The 23767-nt window shown below is 38.4% G+C and overlaps 1 protein-coding gene across 1 annotated transcript in view; it reads left to right on the top strand.

The window, feature by feature from the left end:
- Nucleotides 1-23767, top strand: part of HPSE2 (heparanase 2 (inactive)) — a 492703-nt gene that overhangs the window by 346392 nt on the left and 122544 nt on the right. Inside the window, exons 7-8 of the mRNA XM_004579975.2 lie at nt 10586-10679; nt 22305-22411. Of these exons, the coding sequence (XP_004580032.1) occupies nt 10586-10679; nt 22305-22411 (201 nt within the window). The remainder of the gene's footprint in view (nt 1-10585; nt 10680-22304; nt 22412-23767) is intronic.

Below are 23767 nucleotides of genomic sequence, written 5' to 3'. Positions count from 1 at the left end.
AGATCTAGTTTGTCTAAAGTAGGAAGTCTACTAATGTAACAGTCTAATGCTGATGTGCTCAGTGAATGGCCTCATTTGTGGCCCTCTGGGATGCAGGAAGTTACCGTTTTGTAGTTTCCTTTCAGGCTTATTTGGTCATTTGGCAATGGGAGAAGACACTATAAAGAAGACATAGTTTCTTAATTTCAGTCCAGGAGTGATCTTGTGTCCATCTATGACAGCATGGAAGTGATGCATCACTGCTCACATTGCTTTGTCATTCTCCCCATCCCCACACCTCTCGTGAAAGGGGCAGAGAAATAGAGGCTCTGGCTGCACAGCTGATTCTTAGCAATAGCTCTATACTATGGAAAGGAGGCACAAAGATTTGGTGGTCAGTAGACCATCTCCACACCACCTAGAGGAACAAGGTGAGGAAACATGATGCTCACCGTGTGTGCCACCCATCTCAAGAATTGCCACTTGAGTTGGTTGCTGTCCAGTTCCCACAAATGGCTATTTGATACATCTTGTCTTTCATTTTTAGTTGTCTGTTACACAAAGGTAATTATGATACCAGGAATCTGGAACAGGAAGTACCATTGTGTTTATTTTAACCCAGCATTTATTAAACTCATTCATGGAGGCCCCTTTTCTTCATACATCAATTACCAAAACACTTCAAAGGACACTTTTGCAAAGAGTAGGATTCTTACCATCCCCCAAGTTTTTGCTTTTGCTATTGCTTCAGTTTAGTTCTCATTGTATTGCAATTCTTTCACTTTCTTAGCTCACATGAATTTAGCTCGTTATTATTAGGAGGGCAGATTTTTTGAAGCAAGCAAAAGTAAAAGCAGTTGAAAAGCTATTACATGTGATTTCATGAGAAAGTAAGCACAGTACTTTGGCTTGAATACCTGGAGTATCAGAATAGAGGGCAGAGTTTCCATATTCATTACTTGGTATTCACAGGGTCTCTGGTTTCCTGCTTTGTGAGCCATAGTTTTTAATCTGCAAAATGGGGTGTTTGTGACAATTATATAACTCTCTAATAAGAAGGAACTTAATACATATAAAGCTCCTCTTCTCTTCTTTCTCCTTTCTGTGTTCTCCGAGTTAACAATGCATTGGTTTAATTATTGTAAAACTGTGCTATTCTGTCACAAACAATGAAAATTATATGAAAAAAATCAAAGAAACAATGCAGTAACTGAATAAACAACTTCCAGTTTACAAACACTGAATTAAAAAAAAAACTACACTTAGCTGGTTGGATTCTGACACCCTGCCATTTGTGATTGATACCCTGCTGTTAAATTTGCCTTGAGGTTCATGAATTCAGCTCTGCTCTTCACTCGCACTGATTCGTGTAAGGGTTGGGAGTTGTAGGTTGTCAGAGGGTGGGGGCAGGTTACTATTGACTAGCATTTCTGTGGAAATATTTCTGGTAAATTGCCTGAAGAACTCTTAAGGGAAAAAAGGACTTGACTCTCTAAATTTTGGGCAGTTTGTTGTGATTTCTCTTGCCGTTCTACATATATATTTCAAAGTAAATATTGTATTCTGTACATTTTGCTTTCTGTACATTTGACTTCTCCTTACAGAGAGTCCCCCACAACTGTTAAGTTTCAGACCTAAAGCGCATGGATCTACTCCTGCCACAATTCTCATGACATCACCTGCTGCCTCCATGAAAATTCAGAGACCACTACCATGTATCTGCCTAGGACCCTGAAAAGACATTCCTCCCCCAGCTTTCTGGAGACCTTTCCTTCTCACAGCTGGAGTCAATGTCCAAATAGTTGGGTCTCTGCAAACACACCACTGTCTCTCCACACACAGCTTTACATGGGTGAGGAGAATGATACAGACTTGAGATTTAGGATTCAAAGGATAGAAAAGTTAGGAAAGAGATCAATAAATGGGGCCCTTGTCAGAGCATATGAATCATGGAACCACCTCTTTAGCTCATTGTGGGTTAAATTATCCAGGCACTCTTCTTTCATTAACCATATATTGTTTTTTAGAGTGCTCATTATTTGCACATGGAGTTATCTACAATACTGAGGCTCACTTGTAATGCCATTTTATAACATTTTTCTAGATATAAACAATGCAAATTCTCAAACTGTTGGATGACTCAGGTGTAGGTTTATATGAACCAATTTAAAGAAAAAAAAGGAGGGTGGTAGTTAAGATACTGGTTAAGTTCTTGAATTGAAGTCCCAACACCAGTCTTAATTCCAGCTCCTTAATAATGTGCATCCTGGAAGAAAACAGATGATAGCTCATGTGCCTAGCTGCCACCCACATGTGAAACCTGGATTGGTTTCCTAGCTCCTGTCTGTGTCCTGGTCCTGACTCATTCATTGTGAGCATCTGGGGAGTGAGAGAGCAGATCAAAGCTGTTTCTCCATGTCTATCTGTCCCTCTATTTGCCTCTGAAATTAGTTAATCAATTAATTAAATTTTAAAACAACCTAGAGGAAAGGCCATTGAGCCCAGCAGGTAATTTTGCCACTGAATATGCCCATGTGTCCATGGAAGACAAGGGTTCATTTCCCTGCTCTGGCTCCTGACTCCAGCTCCCTGCTAATGCAGACCTGGCAGCAGTATTGATGGCTCAAGTTGCTGGGTTTCTGCCACCTAAGTGGGAGCCCAAAACTGAGTTCCTAATTCCTGATTTTGATCCCATCCAGCTTCAACTGTTAAAGATATTTGGGGAATGAGCCATTAAAGATCTCTCTCTCTCTCTTTCTCTCAGTCTCTCTCCCATGCCCTAACTCACAGCCTCTTGTTAAAACCAAAGAAATGTCTGTTGGCTTCTCTGGTATCTTTTTTGCAACCATGTTCTTAACTTTCCTATGCAAAGTTGTTAGAAGCCAGGATGAGGAAGGTTGACCTATTGAAAAGCCTTGGAAGTAAACCCTGATGGCAAGTGTCCTGAGGAGTGTGTTTAGCAGGGACCTGGGGTGAGGGCTTTTGAAGGAGGGGCAAGTGCAATTTATAAAGCTATAATTTATAGGGATTCAAATCAGCCTTCTCCAGTGTTTGGCTTCAAGGTGTCAGAATGGATTTTATAGGTCAACAGGGTTGCTCTAATGATTATCCGAGCTTCTGCTCCTTCACTGGGGAAAGCCTCAGTTTTATGGGTTTACCCTACAAATTCAGCAGGCTGGGTGTTAGAATTCTGAACAGACTGTGCCCCTCTTGCTTGAAAGCAGCAGGCAGCAAAATAGGTCCGGAAATTCCTGAGCATTGGGAAGCCAGCACTAATGCAATTACCTGAAATAAAAGAAGGGGTCAGATAATAAAGGGCAAAGGTTTTTCCTTTTAAAGTAGAGCGCCAAGTAAACAAAACCAGCTGTCCCTGGAGCCAACAAACTCTGCTCATTAACGATTTTAATAGGCTAATGGGCATAAGTGGCTAATTGTAGAACAGTCCCAAAGAACTAAATCTAGGGGCCTAGAAAAGAGGGAGTGGGTAGCATGGATATGGGGTTAAAGCGAGCAGACAGAGACAGAAAAGAGGCAAGACCTGTCCCTGGAAGAGACTACTTAAATAGCCAAGATGGAATTAAGGCAAGAATAAGAAGCGTGGACATGGAGTCTCTAATGTTGCTGTCAGTATCCCTGCAACGTGGACTTGGTTATCTCAGCTTATGCCAAATTTTAGGTTTATATACAAGTTTAATAGAACATGAAATAGTTTTTAAAATAATCATGGGAAGTTTTATGTGCATTTTCTATGAAAAGCTAGAAGGTATATAACAAAATGAGCTGTAGAGATTGGGATTTGGTGATTCTCGTTCTCATGTTCCATTCTCTCTGCAACAAACATTTGCTTCTTTTATAGTAAAGCGTGGAAGCCTGTTTAAAATAAACATTTAAATAAAATGTATATCCCACTGAAGATAAAATGTAAAACTAATGAGGACAAGAGAGTTGGCAATCTCATGACAAGCAGTTCTGCTTTGTGCACTCTGCCATCTTTGCCACTTCGCCATAGCATGAGCCTCATGTGAGCTGCTCACCTAGACACAAAAAGTATGGCAGGGCATTCAAAGAGATCAACTGTTTGTCCCTACACTGATTTCAGCCTCTATTGCATTTCTAACAGCTTTAAACTAGCTCAGTCACTTGTGATGTTATCCCAATAGTTGCTGAAATTCAAGATAGATGGAAGAAAACTTGACTTTGCCAGGGTCTGTTTGGGAGGTGCCAGAGCACCTTTAATTGATGAATTTCCTTCCTCTCTCCCTTCTTTTCTTTTCTCCTTTTTAATGTATTTGGAGTTAAGAGCCTTTGTGGCCATTTTTAAATGAATTCTTATATAGACCAATGGATGGCTGATAATCTTTATCTTTCCAGTGAGAGAGACGAAAAGCATCAAGATTTAACCCCAGATCACTGCTCAGTCAGCCCGAATCCAACCCAATTTTTTTTACACAATCTGTGTTATAAATCATCATCTTTATCATCTTGAGCAACTATTCTTACCAAGTAATCACCGCAGACCACTCTACCTTCCTCATGCCCAAATCTAAATGATATATTGACCCCTTCAGCACTGGCAGTTACTAACAGAGAACAAGCATGTATTTTTCAAATAGTAACAGATTGCAGACATTGAATGTTTTCTTAAAAGCTCTGCATTTATAGACATTAAGTGCAACAAACTAATTGTCCAAGGGTACCAAAAAAAAAGTTTACATATTTATCAGATTCATGCTGTGTGCTTAAACTGATACTAAATGCTAGGTGACCAAAGTTTGTATTTCTGTAGTGCAATATAAATGAGGGTTAAAGGTTGTAAATGAATCTTTCTGAAAGTTACCATCATATTTTAAATGTGAATTGGACTCAGACTAAGGTTATTGAAAAGATGCTGAGATGGTCAGGACGGGAGAAAGTCCAATATCACACAGACAGTAAATGGCAAAACTGAGACTGAACCAAAGCTTTCTATCTTTAGGCTCTGTGTTCCTGAGCAAAGGGACAAAATGAAGGAGGGGAAGAACCAAGGGAGCTTCAGCTTTGGGCTGTGGACTGGGGACACTCAGTACGGCGTTCATAGGGAATTGTTCCTATCCAAAAATGACAGCTGGCACTCTAATGTCAAAAAATACTAAACTATATGGATTGCCAACAAAAATTAAAAGCACTGATGTTTGATATAATTACTACAGAACTAACAAACAGAAAAGACAAAACTGACGTGTTTGATTAAATAAAAGAAACAGAACACTTTTTGTCATTTACCTAGATATCCTATAATATAATAAGTACTCATATCCTCAAATTTTTGTTAAATTGAAATTCCATAAGTTATTTATTATAAAGCATTTTTTCACTTGTTATTTTTAACACTGTTCTGTTCCAGCATGCTATCTTTCATATAATAGGTCATTTATCTCAATTTTTATTTCAATATTTATCTCAAATATAGGGGGATGAGTTTTGTGGCACAGTAGATTAAGTCACCCTTTGGGATGCCTAGAATCCCATATCAGAATGCTGCTTCTGCTTTTGATTCAACTTCCTGTATATCCTAGGAAGCAGACAGCTGGTGATAATTCATGCACTGAGTTCCTGCCACCCACATGTGAAACCCAGGTAGAGTTCCTAGCTCCTGCCTTTAACCTGCCCAGTCCCAGCAGTCATGGACATTTGGGGAAGCAAATTAGTGGATGGAAGACTCTCTCTCCACCCTCCACCTCTGTCTCACTCTGTTTCTATCCCTCGCACTCTGCCTCTCAAATAAGCAGAAGTAAATAATTAAACTTTAAAAATAGAGGTACTAAAAGTGAAAGTACTAATAAAAAGAGATTGTAGAGACCTTCCAGTGGAAGACACAAACATCCCCAGTACTGTGTATTGCACGTAAGTCTTTATTGGATATAAATCTAGCATCTGTATCAAGGATAATGTAAAATACCATATAGTTATTTTGTTTTATTGTCTAGCATGAATAACCATTAAACTTTTCCTCTCTGAACAGCAGCTCCACCTTTTGGAGACTCTATACTCATACCTAATGAATCCCCTATCATTTGTTTTCCCATCTTTGTGAGCTGGAAATATGAGCAATTAGCAAAGAATTAAAAGTAATTTAATATTTATTCTGTGCCACTGTAATATTGTTGTCTTATCTTTTCTTCAATTAATCCTAAAAGTTAATGCTAAAACAGATGCCTAGATCCCATATCTGAATACCAGGGTTCAGTGTGGGCTCCTGCCTCCAGCTTCCTGTTCGTATCCACAGCCTCTCCGAGGTGGTGGTGATGGCTCTGGCCACTGATTTCCGGCCACCAGGTAAGATACCAGAATTGAGTTTCCAGTGCCTGACTTCAGCCCTACCTGTGGCCATTGCAGACATTTGGGGAGTGAACCAGGTCATCATATGATAGCAGGGAGACTTAACATTAAAAAGAATTTTCACATAATTCTGTAATGGGTACTGTCAATGAATATGTTATTAAAAATTGAGTAATCTATCACTGGCCATCAACAAAGGGAGGGGACAGTCACCCAAGTATTAGAAGCATTTAGAAATGTAATTAATCGAGAACTTTTGCAAAGGTGGAGTAAGGAAAAGCTTACAGAAATAAGGATCACTTGCCCTGGGCCAGTCCCAGCATCTTCAGAGGAAAATATGCTGCAGAGGAGGCCCCAGGAGCTGATTGTCCTGTTTTGGTCAAATGTTCATGACATGATGTCAGCGCAACATGATGTTTCATTTAAGCTACCTAATGAAAATCAGATCAAAACTAAACCAAAACAAGAACAGCAAGTACCAAATCTTTACTGCTTCAGAAAGGGTCCCTTGAAATATAATTAGTTTAGTTCATTTATTTGTCAATTCATTCATTGATTCATTTTGTCCTGGATATGGTAGGACATGGACTGAGAACATTAGAGACCTACACTAATTACTGTTAATAAAGAGGACTGACTCAATGTAGTTCACAAATACAATTGTAAGAATATAATGATATTCCCCTTCTCTCTCTTTTTGTCTCTCCCTCTCTCCAATTCTTACATTTGTGAGAGGAAGCTTTTAATTTACATTATAATAGAAGGCTTAATGCTCAACTGAATAAACAGTTCAAAAGTAGAAGAGGTCCTAGTTCCGTGGGAATATAGACAAGGACTATAGACAATAGTGAAATGAAAAGATAGCCATCTAACTAATATGCAGTAAATTTTAAAGCGATCACAACATTAAAACTTTAGTAATATATCATTCTTAGCTATTGGTTTGATGAAAATAGTAAGAGTTTGACAAAACTATTTGCAGTGTCAATGATTCAAAGAGGCATTTCTCTTCTTATTTTTGTTTTTTGATGTTTTTATTTTCCTTTTAATATTAGCTCCCACATACAAGGAAAAACATATAGTACTTAGCTTTCTTTGTCTGGATTGTTGCACTCAGTGTGGCACCCTTCAGTTTCCGTGTATTTTGCTGCAAATGGTAGAATTTGTCTTTTTAAAAAAGCTGAGTATTGTGTGCATGTATATGTGTATATATATTCCAACTTTCTTTAGCCATTCATCTGATGATGGGTACCTTGATTGATTGATTTCATAATTTGGTTATTGTGAGCAGGGCTCCTATAAATGTAGTGGTGCAGGTATCTCTTTGATGCAACGTGCTCATATCCTTTGAGTAGTGGGATTGCTAGATCAGAAAACAAATCTGTTTCTAGTTTATTCATTAATCTCCATACTCTTTTCTACAGTGGCTGCATTAATTTACATCTCCACCAACAGTACATGAGTTCTCCTTCCTCTACACCCTCACCAGCTTTTGTTACTCTCAGTCTCTTAGAAAACAGTTACTCTGCCAGGGCTGAGATCATCCCTCACTGATGGCAAATGATGTTGAACACTTTTTCATGTATTTTTGACCATTTGTATTTCTTCTTTTGAAAACTATCTGTTGAGGCCCTTCGCCCATTTTTTTTTAAAGATTTATTTCTTTTTATTGGAAAGGCAGATATACAGAGAGGAGGAGAGACAGAGAGGAAGATTTTCTGTTCACTGGTTTACTCCCCAAGGGACCATAATAGCTGGAGCTGAGCCAATCCAAAACTAAGAGCCAGGAGCTTGTACAGGGTCTCCACGTGGATGCAGGATCCCAAGGCTTTGGGCCATACTCAACTGCTTTCCCAGGCCACAAACAGGGAGCTGGATGAGAAGCAGGGGGATAAGAACCGGCGTCCATATGGGCTCCCAGCACACTCAAGGCGAGGACTTTAGCGGCTACACTATCATGCCTGGCCTGCCCATTTCTTTAAATTTTTTTTTTTTTTTTTTTTTTTTTTGCTTAAAAGGCCGAGTTACAGAGAGAGAGGATGTAATAGTCTGAAGTCAGGAGCTTTGAGGTTCTTCAAGGTCGCCTATGTGGATTCCAGGGCCCAAGGTCTTGGAAGATTTTCTGCTGCTTTCTAAGTGCGTTAGGTAGGAAATGAAGCAGCTAGGACTCAAACTGGCACTCATATGGGATTCCCAGCTGCAGGGTGAAGCTTTACCCACTAAGCCGCTGAGCCATTCCCTGCATGTTTTCCCCCCTGATATGTTTATTTTACAGCTTCATTGAAATATGATTGATATACCAAAAATTGTACATGTTTAACACACACAGTTTTGTAAGTTTGGACATAGACCAGCATCCATGACCCCATCAACACAACCAAGTTAGCAACTTTATTTATCATTTCCAAACAATATGTGTTCCAAATGTATTCTATGGGCATTTGTTTTGTTTTCTTTTCTTTTTTTTTTTTAAAGATTTATTCATTTTATTACAGCCAGATATACACAGAGGAGAGACAGAGAGGAAGATCTTCCGTCCGATGATTCACTCCCCAAGTGAGCTGCAACGGGCCGATGCACGCCAGTCCGATGCCGGGAACCAGGAACCTCTTCCGGGTCTCCCACGCGGGTGCAGTGTCCCAAAGCTTTGGGCCGTCCTCGACTGCTTTCCCAGGCCACAAGCAGGGAGCTGGATGGGAAGTGGAGCTGCCGGGATTAGAACCAGCGCCCATATGGGATCCCGGGGCTTTCAAGGCGAGGCCTTTAGCCGCTAGGCCATGCCCCCGGGCCCTTCTTTTCTTTTTTAAAGAAAAAAAATTATACTGTCTCTTAAATTTTTAAGTGCATAATGAAGTACTTTTTAAAAGATTTGTTTTTTTTTTTTTATTGGAAAGGCGAATATGCAGAGGAAAGACAGAGAGGAAGATCTTCGTCCAATGGTTCACTCCCCAAGCGGCCGCAGTGGCTGGAACTGAGCCAATCTGAAGCCAGGAGCCTCTTATGGGTCTCCCATGTGGGTGCAGGGTCCCAAAGATAATGAAGTCTTTTTAACGATAGACACCGTGTTGCACAGCAGATCTCTGGAGCTCACTCATCTTATGGAGTTGTAACTTCATGCTCCTGTCCTTCTCTTAACTGGATTGATTGTGTGTGTGTTTGTTTTCTTTTTGCTGTTGGGAGTTTTGAGTTACTGATATCTAAAGGCTGGCTACTACTTCTTTGTCAACTAGGTAACTTGCAAATATTTTTTCCATTCTACTAGATGTCTGTCTTCACTTTATTGATCATTTAATTTGCTCTACAGAAGCTTAGGAATTTTTGTAATCCCATTTGTTTAGTTTTCCTTTTTTTGTGTGTGTTTTAAGGATATTATCCAAGAACCCATACCAATATCTTGAAGTGTTTCCCACATATTTTCTTCCAGCAAATTCATAGTTTCAGATCTTATTGTATGTGATGAAAGGTTATGGATTTAATGTTATTCATCTACATATATACATCTAGTTTTGCCAGCACCATTTATTTAATTGATTATCCCTATTTCATTGTGTGATTTTTCAATGTGTAACTTTTGTCAAAAATTAATTACCTATACATGTGGATTAATTTCTGGACTGTCTATTCTGTTCCATAGATCCATCAGTTTTTATGGCAGTGTCATGCTGTTTTAATTACTATATCTTGTTTTATGCTTTAAAGTCAGGTGTTGTGATATCCCAATATGATTTTTTTTCAGTGTCAGGATCACTTTGGCTATTTTGAGTCTTTTGTGATTCTATATTAATTTTAGGGTTGTTTTTTCTAATTTTGCAAAGAATGTTGTTGGGTTTCTGATTGAGTTTGTCTTATTTGCTTTGGTGTATTTTCTCACTTAAAGGTACAGAGACCTATCAGAATGTTGTCAAAACTCCCCCATACCTTTATTACTTTAAGGTAGGGATCAGACTGGACTTGAATGTGTAATACATTCATTTCCCTAGGGAAAGAAAGTAAGCTTGTTTCTGTTACCCAATTTATATTGTAGAATTTCTATCAGTTCCCATATAGCAATTAATAGTGTTTCACTTGACAGAAGTTGAAGAAACTCATGGCTTTATCCCAAAAATGGAGTTGATATTAAAAAGAATTAAGAAATGTATGCATTGCTTATTTGATAGATAGTCATTGGTCATATGAGAGCCCAAGTGGAACCTGGGCTCTTCAGGCAACAAAGACCTCAGGCTAGAGAGGTACATTTGTAGTCCTCTGCTTGAGATTTTATCTGATTCTTACTTTATTTTTATTCCAGTTGTTATATTGATGGCCGCGTGGTCAAGGTGATGGACTTCCTGAAAACTCGCCTGTTAGACACACTCTCTGACCAGATTAGGAAAATTCAGAAAGTGAGTAAAAGTATCCTGGAAAGAAGAGGAGCAAGTTTCGAGAATAACACAAGAAGTCCCAGGTTCCAGCTGGACTTCAGCACTGTGGCAATCAGGGTGGGGAAAAAACGAAGTGAAATACTTTAAACTAAAGCTACTTCTCACAATTGATGATTGTTTTTTATTGTTTTCCAAATTTTCAAGTGTCTGTGTGTGTCAGGACAAGGTTTAAAAGCTTCTATCTTTAAAATAACCTACTTATAAATTGTGACTTCAATAGGGAGAGGATAGGCTGACATTTTGTGATTAGAGTTTAATTTAGATCATTATAGGGAGACCAATAATTAGACTCGTTCTGTAAAATTCTGGCCCTGGGTAATTAGTAATTCTGAGCCAAGTTTATGCAGTTCCTAAGTGTCTTAGAATCAACCAAGTGAAGTCATAGTTTGTAAGAAGGAGGAGGAAGCTCTATCATATAAAATAATTCCACAAAGTCAGTGTTTCTCTTATTCAAATATGGTGAAAATCACCGTGGTCTAGTTTCCAATATCACTCCTGATGTTCTCATTGAATATAATTGGAATGGATCCAAATGATCTCTAGTTTTAGTAATTATAATCCAAGTGATTCTATGTAATACAGATGGTCCTAATATCATATTTTGAGAGGCATTAGATTTGCTGATTCTGAATTGCTAGACATCTTTTGTCTACAATTTCAGTGAACCTCTCTACAGAATACCATATTTTTCATTGCACAGTCAGCTTCTTTCCCAGGAAATGTGGACCCTTTGAGGATTTTGATATCTCTTGGGTGTAATAAACAAATCTGTTCAGAAAAATTGCAACAGGTGATCCCTCAATAAATATGAACTGAATGAATAAATGAATGTACAAATCAGTAGCTCATGTATAAAAATAATTCTGAAAGAAAATCCTATTGGAAATAATCATGGAAAAGCACTTTTGAGTACTAAATTAGAAATGGTATCTTTTTTTCTGTATTTGTAACAATACTCAAATTACAAAGAAACTCATATCACTGGGATTTTCGAGACTGAGAGACTGTCTGCTACCTCCAGGAGCCAAGCATATTAGCCAACGCCCTCTTCTGTCCTTGGAAAGGATTGGGCACTAAGTGATCTGAAATGTTCCTGACAGTTCCTGTCTGGCATTCATTCACCAAAAAATATTTATTAAACACTTAACAAGTACGATATAAAGTGTGCCACAAGCTAGGGTGTAAAATCAAATAACACATGGTTTGAACATTCAAGGATTCAGTTTTAAATTTTTTAAAAGATTTATTTGTTTTATTGCAAAGTCATATATACACAGAGGAGGAGAAACAGAGGAAAATCTTGTATCCGATGATTCACTCCCCAAGTGACCACAATGGCTGGTGCTGCGTTGGTCCAAAGCCAGGAGCCAGGAACTTCCTCCAGGTCTCCTGTGCGGGTACAGGATTCCAAGGCTTTGGGCCTTCCTCAACTGCTTTTTTAGGCCATAAGCAGGGAGTTGGATGGGAAGCAGGGCCACCAGCATTAGAGCCGGTGCCCATATGGGATCCCTGTGCGTTCAAGGTGAGGACCTTAGCCGCTAGGCCACAGTACCGGACCCTCAGTTGCAACTTTTAATACCTAGTTTGAAGAAGTTGAAAACTTACTACTCAATGCAATAGCATTTCAACCAATTGAAAACAAAAGGGTCTTTTTTTAAAGATTTATTTATTTTGAAACTCAATGTTACAGAGACAGAGAGAGACAATGGGAGAGGAAAAAAAATCTTCCAGCTGTTGGTTTACTCCCCTTGGTTGCCTATACCCCAGCTAAGGCTGGTCCAGACCAAACCAGTAGCTAGGAGTTTCTTCAGGTCCCACATGACTGGTAGAGGCCCAAACACCTGGGCCATCTTCCACTACTTTCCTAAGCCATTAATAGAGACATGGATGGGAAGTAGAACAGCTGGGGTAAGAATCAGCACCCATACAGGATGCCAATGCCACAGGGAATGACTTTACCTGCTATACCACAACAGCCCACAATGCAGTATTGTAAGCACAATGTATTAAATCGGTAATAGGTAATGCACCCCAGGAAGGGAGAATTTTCATTCTTAGACCAACACCTAAAGGACAGACCCCTTCAAATTACCAAGTCCTTCATAAGTTGGATCGGAGAATGACTAGTAGGAAATGATTTTATGGATCATAATATCGCCATGATGATCCATTTGCTAATATAATCATCTTCTATGATTGCTTATAACGTTTAGGAAAGAGGGATACTTTTGAAGTCTCAATAAATGAAATGATGTTATACTATTTCTTCCAATATATCTTAGTTTCAGGACTGTGGAAGTAGGTAAGACAGAAGGCTATGTAATACTTCTAAATTTATCAACACATGTAAAAATACATATTTGTTTCATCTAACCTCTCAGTTTGCCAACTTAACTGAGTCTCTTTCTTCCAAAAAGAAGGGAGCAAAAAAATGGAAAGTACTCTTGAGCACTGTATAATAACTGGAAGCACAATCAAAGAGAAAACAAGAACTCTAATAAAGAAAATTGGAAAATGAAAGCACAATGTTAGGGTAATAATAATATGACCACAAAATCAGTTTTTGATTTCTGTGTTTATTAACTTGTGCATTCAACAATGTAAAGTTGTTATTTCAGGCCATTGCCTGCCAGAGTGCTCTGATTTAGGAGGTCCATAAATGTTAGAGGGCTGGAGACACAAGAGAGGCTACAGAAAATGAGCAATGAAGTACGGAATATACTACTAAAAGCAACAGGATGGTAAAGGACACAGCTTCTTCTCTTACGTTTGTGTCTCTCACAACTTCTGTCTGATGTTCACGCCGCAAAAGAAACTTAGTGCTCTAACTGTAGCACAGTATTTAGTAAATAGAGACTGGTTTAGAAACTCATATTGGCGATACCTACAAGTAGGTACTGTAGGAAAGTTTCTTCTGCATGTATGTTCAGAGGTGGAAAACAATGATCTCTTTTTAGCCCAAAGTAACATTTCAGTTTGTATGTTAATGCCATGTATTTCATTTGAGAAAAATATTTTTTCATTCCATGTTAGGAAGGTAATAGAAATGAATAGAATCTGGGAAGAAATAGAAATGGGAGAATTGTAGTTTGTGCTAAGCAAGGGTAAAATTACCACTGAGGCTGCTGGAGCCTATGACTTGTGAGTAAAGCCTCCAGGAAACCTGAACAGTTAGTCACAGATAAGGATTGGGAGAAGGAGGAGGTGTGGTTTATATTCAAGGGGCTGCTTTCCAGTCTAATGCTCCTCCAGCACTTGTTCTTGAACACAGAGCTTTGGGACACTGTGAATCTTCCATATTTCCCTGCATGTGCTCATCATTTCCTTGGCTCCCAGTGGCTATTTTTTTCTATATGTTCTTATATTAATTTTATGCTTTGTTGGTGGTTATATTCAATTGCTTTTCTGTGGTTTGAGATAACAAGAGTAAAGAATGCAATTTTAAATCCTAAAAATGTCACAGAAACAGCAGCCACAAATTAAAAATTGATCTGATACCAAAAGAAAACAAGCAAATATGGCACTCCGGAACAGGGAAATGATAAAAATAAATTATATAGAAAAAATTAATGAAACGGATAGGAAGTGCATTAGACAGGAGAAATAAATCAAGAGAAATGGGATGAGATTAGAGTGACTCATCTCAAGAAAAACCCATCCTCTGTAACCTAGGAAGGGCATGTTAAAAATTGAGCCAGTTTAGTCAATCAGAAGCTTGGGGGTCTTCTCAGATAGGAAAATTCAGGAAGGAAAAAAAAAAAAAACAGAACAGAGCCCTGAGCTGGAACTGTGAGAATTTGGTGTTTGCCCTTGATGCCTTGAGAATAGTAGTTACCTTTTCTGAAACTTACCCTTCTCATCAGTAAAATATTGTTTCTGTCATTTATTTAAGAAATATTTAATAAGCAAAAATATTTAATATGTACATATAAAATATATACATATATATTTGAAGAACTTTGAAACTTTGAAAAGTATTAACTTTCTGAAGGCTTGAAGAAAGTTTCACAGAGGAGCTAATATTTAAAATAAGTTGCCTTAAAAAATATGAGTATGTGTAATTAGCAAAAAACTAAAGCACACTGTTTAGTGGAAAGGGGGTGAATCCATTCTGTGTAAATAATCTCATAGGGAATTATGGGAAAAGAGGTAACTAAAGGATGCTTACTTGGAAGCCATGTTAAAGCAATAGGTATCTTATCCTGTGGGCAGGTGCTTTTCGACTTTATTCTGTCATGTCTAATGGACAATAGATAAGCCAGATTTGGGCTGTAGTTGCTGGATTTTTAGCCCCTTTTCCCATTAACAAAACGCTTAATAATTTGGGGGATGAGCAGAATGTTGTTATGACAGCTTTGAATCCACTTACTTTGTTTTTAAGTAAATGATCCTCCATATCACCACTTTCAGATGAGATTAGCCACATTCGAGTTGGTGTGGCCAATGACCAAAATCACTACTTTCAGTATGATCAGAAACAAGTTTCTTACAGCACCTGTCTCAGATCAACTGGGAAATCACTAGCAGATCTTAAGCTACAGAGAGATTTCTCAAGTTAACTAATGGCAGCAGTGTGGAGGATGGCCCAGAGGAGAGGGATATAAAAACAGGAAGATCGAAGAAAAAATGGTAAGATTCAGAACCTGGGATGGACAACGAGAAAGAAGAGGAAAGAATCAACGTGATCCCCCTCTCTTCAAGCACGGAGTTGAAAAACACACAAGAAGAATGGCAAGAAACAAGACCAGCAATGAACTCTCACTCTGACCCGTGCTAAGTACAATTAGGAGTAAAAACTGCTGAGAGATAAGAGCTGTATGCAAGCTGTTCTGCTCTTGAAAACTGTATGAAGGACCAGTTCTGGTTGCCTGAAGAGCTACTGTTCTTCCTGAAATCCTAGGGAAGGCTGATTTTCAAGTAGATGGACGCTGGAATTAATGGACTCCAGCTTCTTTTGGAGGATGGGCCTCCTGCCAGGGCTGATTAGCCCAGCTGGCCTGTCCACTATTCCTGTTTTATTGCTTCCTTTCTCATTAAGGAAGGTGTTGGGTTTGGATAACCATAAACAACATGTCTGCTGCTATAATACTAGCATCTCTTACACAGCCAGTGACTGAAGCCAGGCTCTCAGGAGTCTTTTTAAAAGACTTGGATCACAGTTTTGGAGGCAGGATATCAAGGAAGTGTGGGACAAAGAACCCAGTCTTGAAAATTGTCACATAAATGATCTTTCTCCTATTTCTGTTACTTTTTTCCCTGCTCACTTCTTAATTAAAAATTTTAAGGAATATAAAACTTAAAAACAGAGGGCTATTTGCCCTCTATCTTCTCTGTCACTCCTCTTCCATCAGTATATCTGTATGAAACAGTTCCTGTCAATACAACCCTGAAATGGAGCTAGAAGGATTTCTTTGTACAACTTTGCAACAGGCCCAGGGATTCTGAACAGCCCCCAGCCACTTACTGAGTTCTTCTGTATAAGTCTCAAAATGCCCTTGGCCCAAGGGCTCAAGTCCATTTGGGAACAAAGAACTGCTGGACAGGAGCCAGCCACTCAGCCAGTTTCTCTCTACCCTCACTTCCGTAATCTCAGCATTTACACTTGTCCTTCCCTCAGACAATTTATCCCTCAAGATAACCTTCACTGGCACGTCATTTCTTAACAGAAACTGTGTCTTTTTCTTTCCAGCGATTTCCAATTTTCTCTCTCCCAGCCAGGGAGAATCATATTTACTTAGAAAACCACAGTGTTGAACTATAGACCTCATTTCTTAGAATTTCATTTTCTATGGGAATTTACAGCTGGTTCCATCTGCTTTTCCTGATTTTTTTTCTGTCCTTTTCATCCTAAATTGATTTCCTCCCAAGACCAACCTGTACCCACCTTCAGTACCTGTGCCTCTATCATATACAGGGACCTTCTCCGTCAGTGGAAGACTCAGAATTCATCAAAGCTCCTAATTTGTGCTAAATAATTCAGGCTCAAAAAATATTTGTTAGTTTGTGCTACTACTCCTAGAACCTTTAATCTTAATACTTTCAGTAATATTTCCCCTACAAGACAGTTGCTGTAACTGGTTTAGAATATGTGTCACTTGGATTACCGTGAATGCTAATTATGTTTAAGCAGATTGCCCATGTGCGTTCTTAAGTTCTAAACTGGCCTCTCCCATTATTAGTTTATATCTTGTGTGTTATCTGTCACCACAAGTAGTATATCTGAAAAGCAACCAGCTCTAATATTATATTTATTAATATTTGCTAAGCACAACTTGATATGTTTTCAACAGGAAGAGTATTCTAGACAAACAGCATCTTTATTCATACTTATAAATGCTAACACAACACACTACTTGAGTGTTTTACAAATATTAAGTAATTTAGATTCCATAAAATCTTGTGCTGTGGGAATGGAATACAGAGCCATTGTAATACACTCCATATCGTGTGGTGAATAAACAAGAGAATGAGGATTCAAATGCTGGCATTCAGTTCCCAAAGTCCATTCTGCTAACCACCAGTACATGCTACCTACTACTTCACTAAGAACAATTCTTACACTGTTTGCGTTCAGATCTCCCTAAAAATAGAAGAGCATTCAGATTAGCTTTTCTTTACATCATGTGTATCTCTGTGTACATAGTAGTTTATGAATCTATCCTCTAGAATTAAGTCTTCACTTGAATAAGCAAAACTTCAAACTCCATTGAAAAAGCCATTCCCTACAAATTGTCCTTCTGGGTTGGGTTTACCATCCTTCAACTTAGATCCTCTCGAGGTGGTGAGTACACGTGATTGTCTCCTTTGCTTCATTAACAGTACCCTAAAGTGAGCTTGATATTTTCTAAAATTTTTCTGGTGTCTCAGTCACACTGAGTAATTTTCATTTAAGATTTCTGAAATTATTGGATTTCATATATGAAAAAGGATTTTCTTTTTCTGGAATGAAGAGAATCCCAGGTCTGATATTCTAAGACTAAGCAAATAAATATGCACTGCTTATATCTGCATCTTTCAAGCGGTCAGGGATTTTCAGTGTATATCTCTATTTTTTCTGATTTCTAAGAATGTTTTCACAATAGGCTGATTTAGCTGCGTTCTCTCAGATCACATCACTTCCGTAAACAGTGGCAGTTTACTTTGAGCTCTCCCAAGGCAGGTTTGGAATACCAGTCATCGTTTGGGTTTATAGAACAGTACCATACCTGCTTTAGTCAAGTACTTCTCCTAGCCTTCTGATAAAAGTGATATGTAAGTAAGCAAAGCAGGATTCTTGTCCTCAAAGAGATTCTGTGTTTCCTGAAAATTTCCTAGGATTTTGCTTGGATCCTAACTAGCCGTTCAGAACTCTACCACCAAACTGTACAACAGTTGGCACTAGTTCCACTGAAGGTATGCCATCACCGCAGAGGAACTCATATAAATGTTCATCTACTGGGACTATGGTCCCTTTCAACTAGTTCTTAGAAACTTCATGAACTTGGCCTAATGTTATTTATCCTTGGATAAAATGGATAGAGTCCTTAGCACAATTACGTTGGGTTTTTTTCCAGTGTTTGGATGAGAAAATTGAGCTAAAAGTGCTTATTGAAATAGCAGAACTCTAATGTGTATATCATGTTTCGTAATACATACATGCACACATACACACATTTATTTATAGACATAATACTATATATATGTATGTATATGGTTTCCTAGAACCTAAGTCAGATCAGATTACTTCTTTGCTTAAATCCCAATAACTTCGTGTCATACTCAGAATGAAAATGTCTCCTTTTTTCTCTGTTCTCATTTTCAATCTTTCAGTCCCTTACTGCACTCCAGATGGTATTCTTTGGGTTCTACAAAAAAACAATCCTATTCCCACGTCCTTTTTTGTGCTGCCCTTCCAGATTCATAGGGACTAGCTTCTTCTTAGTCAAAATACCAGCTTCCATAGTATCCTTCCTTAATCACTAAGATATTATCCTTCCTTCTTAATCACTTGTAAGTTTCTCTGTTTTTCTGCCTAAATTTCTTTCATTTAATTGCTAGTCTCCTTCTCTTGGCTAAAATGTGAATGAGAATGGAGACTTATTCTGATTCGTTGCTGAAAAACTGCCCCTAGAGCTCTGCATGGCATATTGCATTTACTCAATAAATATTTGTTGAATTAATTATTGCATTTGTTAACAGCTTAAATTTTTAGTATAGAAATTCTTATCCTTTATATGACCTAATTTTTTAATAATTTCAGTAGGCAATATCATCTGTTCCTGTGGGTTTCTCTATATCACTGTTTGCTAGCACAGATCTTTGCTTCTGAGATGACCATCTCTAAGTTGTCAACTTCTAAAATCAAAGATACTGGACCTTTGAGTGTCAGGATTGCAAAATACCAACACTTCTTAACATTGTAATTAGAAGAGACTTAAAGTTCATGTGCTACAAATCCATGGCTTCAAATGTCAGTGAAGAAATTTAAGCCCAAGATAGTACCTAGCATGTAATAGAACCCTACATTTCCAGGACATGTTTCCACACTTGATCTTAGCCAGAAGGCCAAGAAGCAATCCTCTTTACCCATTATGACTATTGGCCTACTTTAAACTGTTTTTTCCTAAACTTCTCTTTCGGTAATGTAATATGCATATCATAGAGTTCACCCTTTAAAAGTGTGAGGCTTAACAGATTTTACTATATTCACAGAATTTTAAAATTATCACCACTTTCTAATTTTAGAGCAGACTCACCACCTCCAGAAGAAGCCCCTTACTCAGTCGCTTCCAAGCTGCCCTACTCTCAAATTCCCCTTCCCTCTAACCCTAGGAAGCCATTAATCTACTTACCATCTGTAAATTTGCCTATTCTGGACATTTCATATAAATGGAATCATACAGAATGTGGTCTTTTGTATCTGGCTTTTTTCACTTAGTATAACATTTTCAAGGTTCATTCCTGTTTCAGTGTTTACCATTTTTGGCTTCTGTTTTGTTTTGTTTTGCTTAACTAAACCCCCTTCCTCTAACTGCCTCACTTCAGTATCTGGTTTTAAGCACAGAATTAAACTGAATATCCTGAAAGCAAAAAGCAAAAAAGAAAAACACAAGTATATTTAATCAGCTCTACTTAGCTAGCCATAAAGAAAACACAAATTGATCATTGCACAAATATTTTGTGGCACTGTATTTTAAAGAGAATTCAAATAATCCCTAAATTTTACTTTATGTCTTGATCATTTAAGGTATTTTTCTTGATTTTCTTTTATACTTTAATTATTTTTCAGCCTGTTTTTGGTTGGGTGCACAATTATCACGGTGTTCCAAATAAATTTTATTTTTCCATGTACAAGGATAACTTTTTAATCTTTAGTATTCTGATTTTACCTCCACCATTAGTTCTCAGGATCTTCCATTCTTGAGCTTTCAATCCTTAGTTTTGTTTCAAATTTTACAACTTCATTTCTAAAAAGGCCAATAATTTTGCCATCTCTCACAGTTAAATAGACTCCAAATAATGAAAATTCTGTTGTAAATGGGGGAGAGAGGACAAAGTTTTACCTAGGTGGAGTTTAAAGATATGTGATCACTTGCTGATGTCTAGCTATGGGTTTGTCTTTCCCTTTTCCTTTTTGTAAGGGAACCCTGCAGAGACTGAAGTCACTTAAACTACATCATTAGTTCATAGAAGGTCTAGTTTTTATTGTCTCTTTATCCTCCCTGTTAAATGTGCCTCCTATGTGTTGTGTATATACCTTGAACAGATGTATACCTAATGCTATTTAATATTGCTAGATGTAAATGAGTAATGACATAAATAATACTGTGCCATAAACTCATTATTTCATTCTGGTTTTTTTTTTTTAAGGCTTATTTATTTTACTTGAAAGCCAAAAGTTTCAAAGGAGAGAGGGAGAAAAATCTTCTATCCACTGGATCACTCCCCCAAATGACCACAAGGGCCAGAGATGAATCATTTCAAAGCCAGGAGTTAGGAGCTTCCTCCTGGTCTCCCACCTGCAAGGGCTCAAGGTCTTGGACCATCCCCCTCTGCTTTCCCAGTCCATAATAATCAGGGAGCTGGATCAGAAATGGATCAACCAATAGTAGAATCAGCACCCATATGGAATGCCAGCACTGTAGGAAGGGGATTAGTTTTCTAGATTGTCATGTCAACCCCCATTCTGTGTTTTTGTTGTTGTTGCTTTCATTTTCATTTTTGGTTGTTTTTTTTAGCTTACCTCTGAAGCTTTAAGGCCTATTCATATTGCTATTTACACTGAGTTTATTGTTTCAGTTTTTGCAGTGTTTTATAGCACTATGTATCCACCACATTTTATTTTTCCATTTCTCTATCAAAGGACACTTGTCACAAACAATGCTAAAGTGAGTATCCTATATTTATCCCTAGAGACCTGGGGAAGACTTGCTTTGGTATATTTGTTTTAAGAGGAATTGATGAGCTGTAGGACCCTTCCTGTGTATAACTCCTAGTCTCACTTCCTGCTCTAACCATTGTAGACATGAGAATCAGGCTAATGTGAGAGTGATAATAAACTGGCTGCTAGTGTTATATGGTTATCCCCTATGTCTTGTTTCCTGTCTGGGTCTTCTCTGAAGCAGAAATGTAGAACATTCAGGAAATCTTACCCAGTACTCAGACATGCACATGAAATGAGCTTAGAGGGTGGGAATATGGAGAGTGAGAAACCGCTGAATTGTCCGTGATCTTTCAAGGATAGGAGCCATGACTGAAATACTTCCTATAAGCTATGAGGGAGACATAGTTCAAAAGGCCCTTACTCCAAGATCCCTGAGATACTGAATTTAGGTTACCAACAGTGGCTTCCAGTGTGCAAACACAATCTTGTATTCATTTCTTTGATTCAAACCCTTTATTCCTCATTCATGTTTCTTTTGTTTTTTCTAAAATGTGTTATTCGTAGTCAGTCTTTGAATCAAGGTCTGCTATCCAGGCCTACCTAGTTTACAGGATTATCTGTAAATTATTATCTCCTAAGTGGGATAGTTTGGCCGGTCTCCAACTTGCAGAGCGGAGACTGGGCCGTTTCAAAACTTCAGAGGGTCACCTTTTGACAAGGGACTTTGCATGGATGACATGCAGCTGTAGCTGCTCCCTGGTAGTCTCTGACTTGTAGGTTGTTTTTAAAAGTGGTTGCAGTATCAGGTTTCACTGATCATAAATTATCTTTCCTGAACATTGCTCTCTGCCATCTCCTGAGTCATAACTTCTTACGTTCAGGCAGTGTACTCACCCTCTCACAGATGTGCCACAACGGAGGTCAGAAGAAAACTGCTTCTCAGAGGGAAGCATAATACAATTGTATTTCCAGTGAATGCTGTTGCATTCGGCTTACTTGTTAGATTTTCTTAGGGAGAAAAAAAAGAACATTTCTTTGAATAGATATGTGTCCATGTTAATTTTGTGTCACTATGCTGAGTGCAACATCATAAAACAGGCACAAACCATGACTATTGGAGAAGCAGGGAACTGGGGAAACTTCCTTGAGGGAATGTCAGTTGCTTCTCATTTGGACTTGGCTGTTAAAACCCCATTATCCTTTTCTGCTTGTTGTGTGAACAGGTGGTTAATACCTACACTCCAGGAAAGAAGATTTGGCTTGAAGGTGTGGTGACCACCTCGGCTGGAGGCACAAACAATCTATCAGATTCCTACGCTGCAGGATTCTTGTGAGTAATGCTTGGAATTTCACTTCTTGGAAGGACAGCAAAACTGATGCTACTGCTCTCATTCAGCGCAGTGCAAGGCCAGATGTCTCCTGCTGAAAGTTCTTCATCCATTCGTTTGTGAATGTCTGTAGCCATTCAAAACACACTGATGTATGCCTTCTCTAGATACCATACGGTTGGACACAGGAATCCCAGCATAGATTATAGTAGTATGGCCACAATAATTACAAGTTTTTTATTGCATAAAGTTCAAAACACAGTACCAATAGTGTACATTTTTTCATGTAAGTTTCACCATAGTCATATGTAAATTGTACAATAAAATATAGATTTTGCCCTTCAGAAACAGAGGTAGCCAACTGTTGAAAGTGGAATAATTATACTACTTTTAACTAGTGCTCACATATACCATACATTGTCTAAAGTGTTTTATAGACATATTTAATAGTTTTTTTTAAAGATTATTTTATTTTCATTACAAAGTCAGATATACTGAGAGGAGGAGAGATAGAGAGGAAGTGGAGCTGCCGGGATTAGAACCAGCGGCCATATGGGATCAAGGCGAGGACCTTAGCCACTAGGCCACGCTGCCGAGCCCGATATATTTAATAGTTTAAGAAATTAAATGAGTCCTATTGTTTCAGTAACTACCTGATGAAGCAGGTGCTATTATTACCCACATTTTATAGAAGAGGAAACTGAAAGACACTTAGGCAAGTCACTCAGTGGCACAGTGCAGACTCATCCCCAGGCAGTCTGCCCCGGAGCCTAGCCTTCGTAGATCGCCCTTTCTTTCTGCCTCACATAGTCTAGGAAAAATGAGAGGCATGCAGACAAAATGAAGATCTCTCTGACATAGAGTATTCAGGAAGAACTTCACCAAGAAAGCATCATTCGAATGAGTCATATGATTACTCTAGTTTCTACAAATCGAGAATGGTAGTGACAGCACAGGAGAGTATTCTAAACCAAAGAAAGCTTATGGGTAAAGTCACAAGGAAGAGGGCAATGATTGATGTGACTGAAGCCTCCTTATCCGCAGAGATAAAATGAGGTCTGAGACTAGGAGAAGACTTATCACCAAATCAGAGGGTTTCATGAAAACCAAGTGGAAGAAATGAAAAGAGCCCTGTCCTATACTCAGGACAAGGCCTTGAGGATTTTGAAAGAGGAGAGAGATGCATTCTGACATGTGTCTTGAAGCTTTGCCTTTGGTAATAGCATGTACAAAAATTTAGAAGAAACAGGAAAATGAATGTGAAGCTTACTGCAATCCAGAGAATGACTTAAACCAGAAGCACTAAGGGCTTCTGACTGACCTTCCAGTGTTGTGTGGCAGGGACAAGCACCAAAGGA

Source organism: Ochotona princeps, chromosome 13, assembly GCF_030435755.1.
Source record: "Ochotona princeps isolate mOchPri1 chromosome 13, mOchPri1.hap1, whole genome shotgun sequence".
Lineage (NCBI taxonomy): Eukaryota > Metazoa > Chordata > Mammalia > Lagomorpha > Ochotonidae > Ochotona > Ochotona princeps.
Note: the sequence above shows the minus strand (reverse complement) of the source record. Positions and strands in the feature narration are given on the sequence as shown.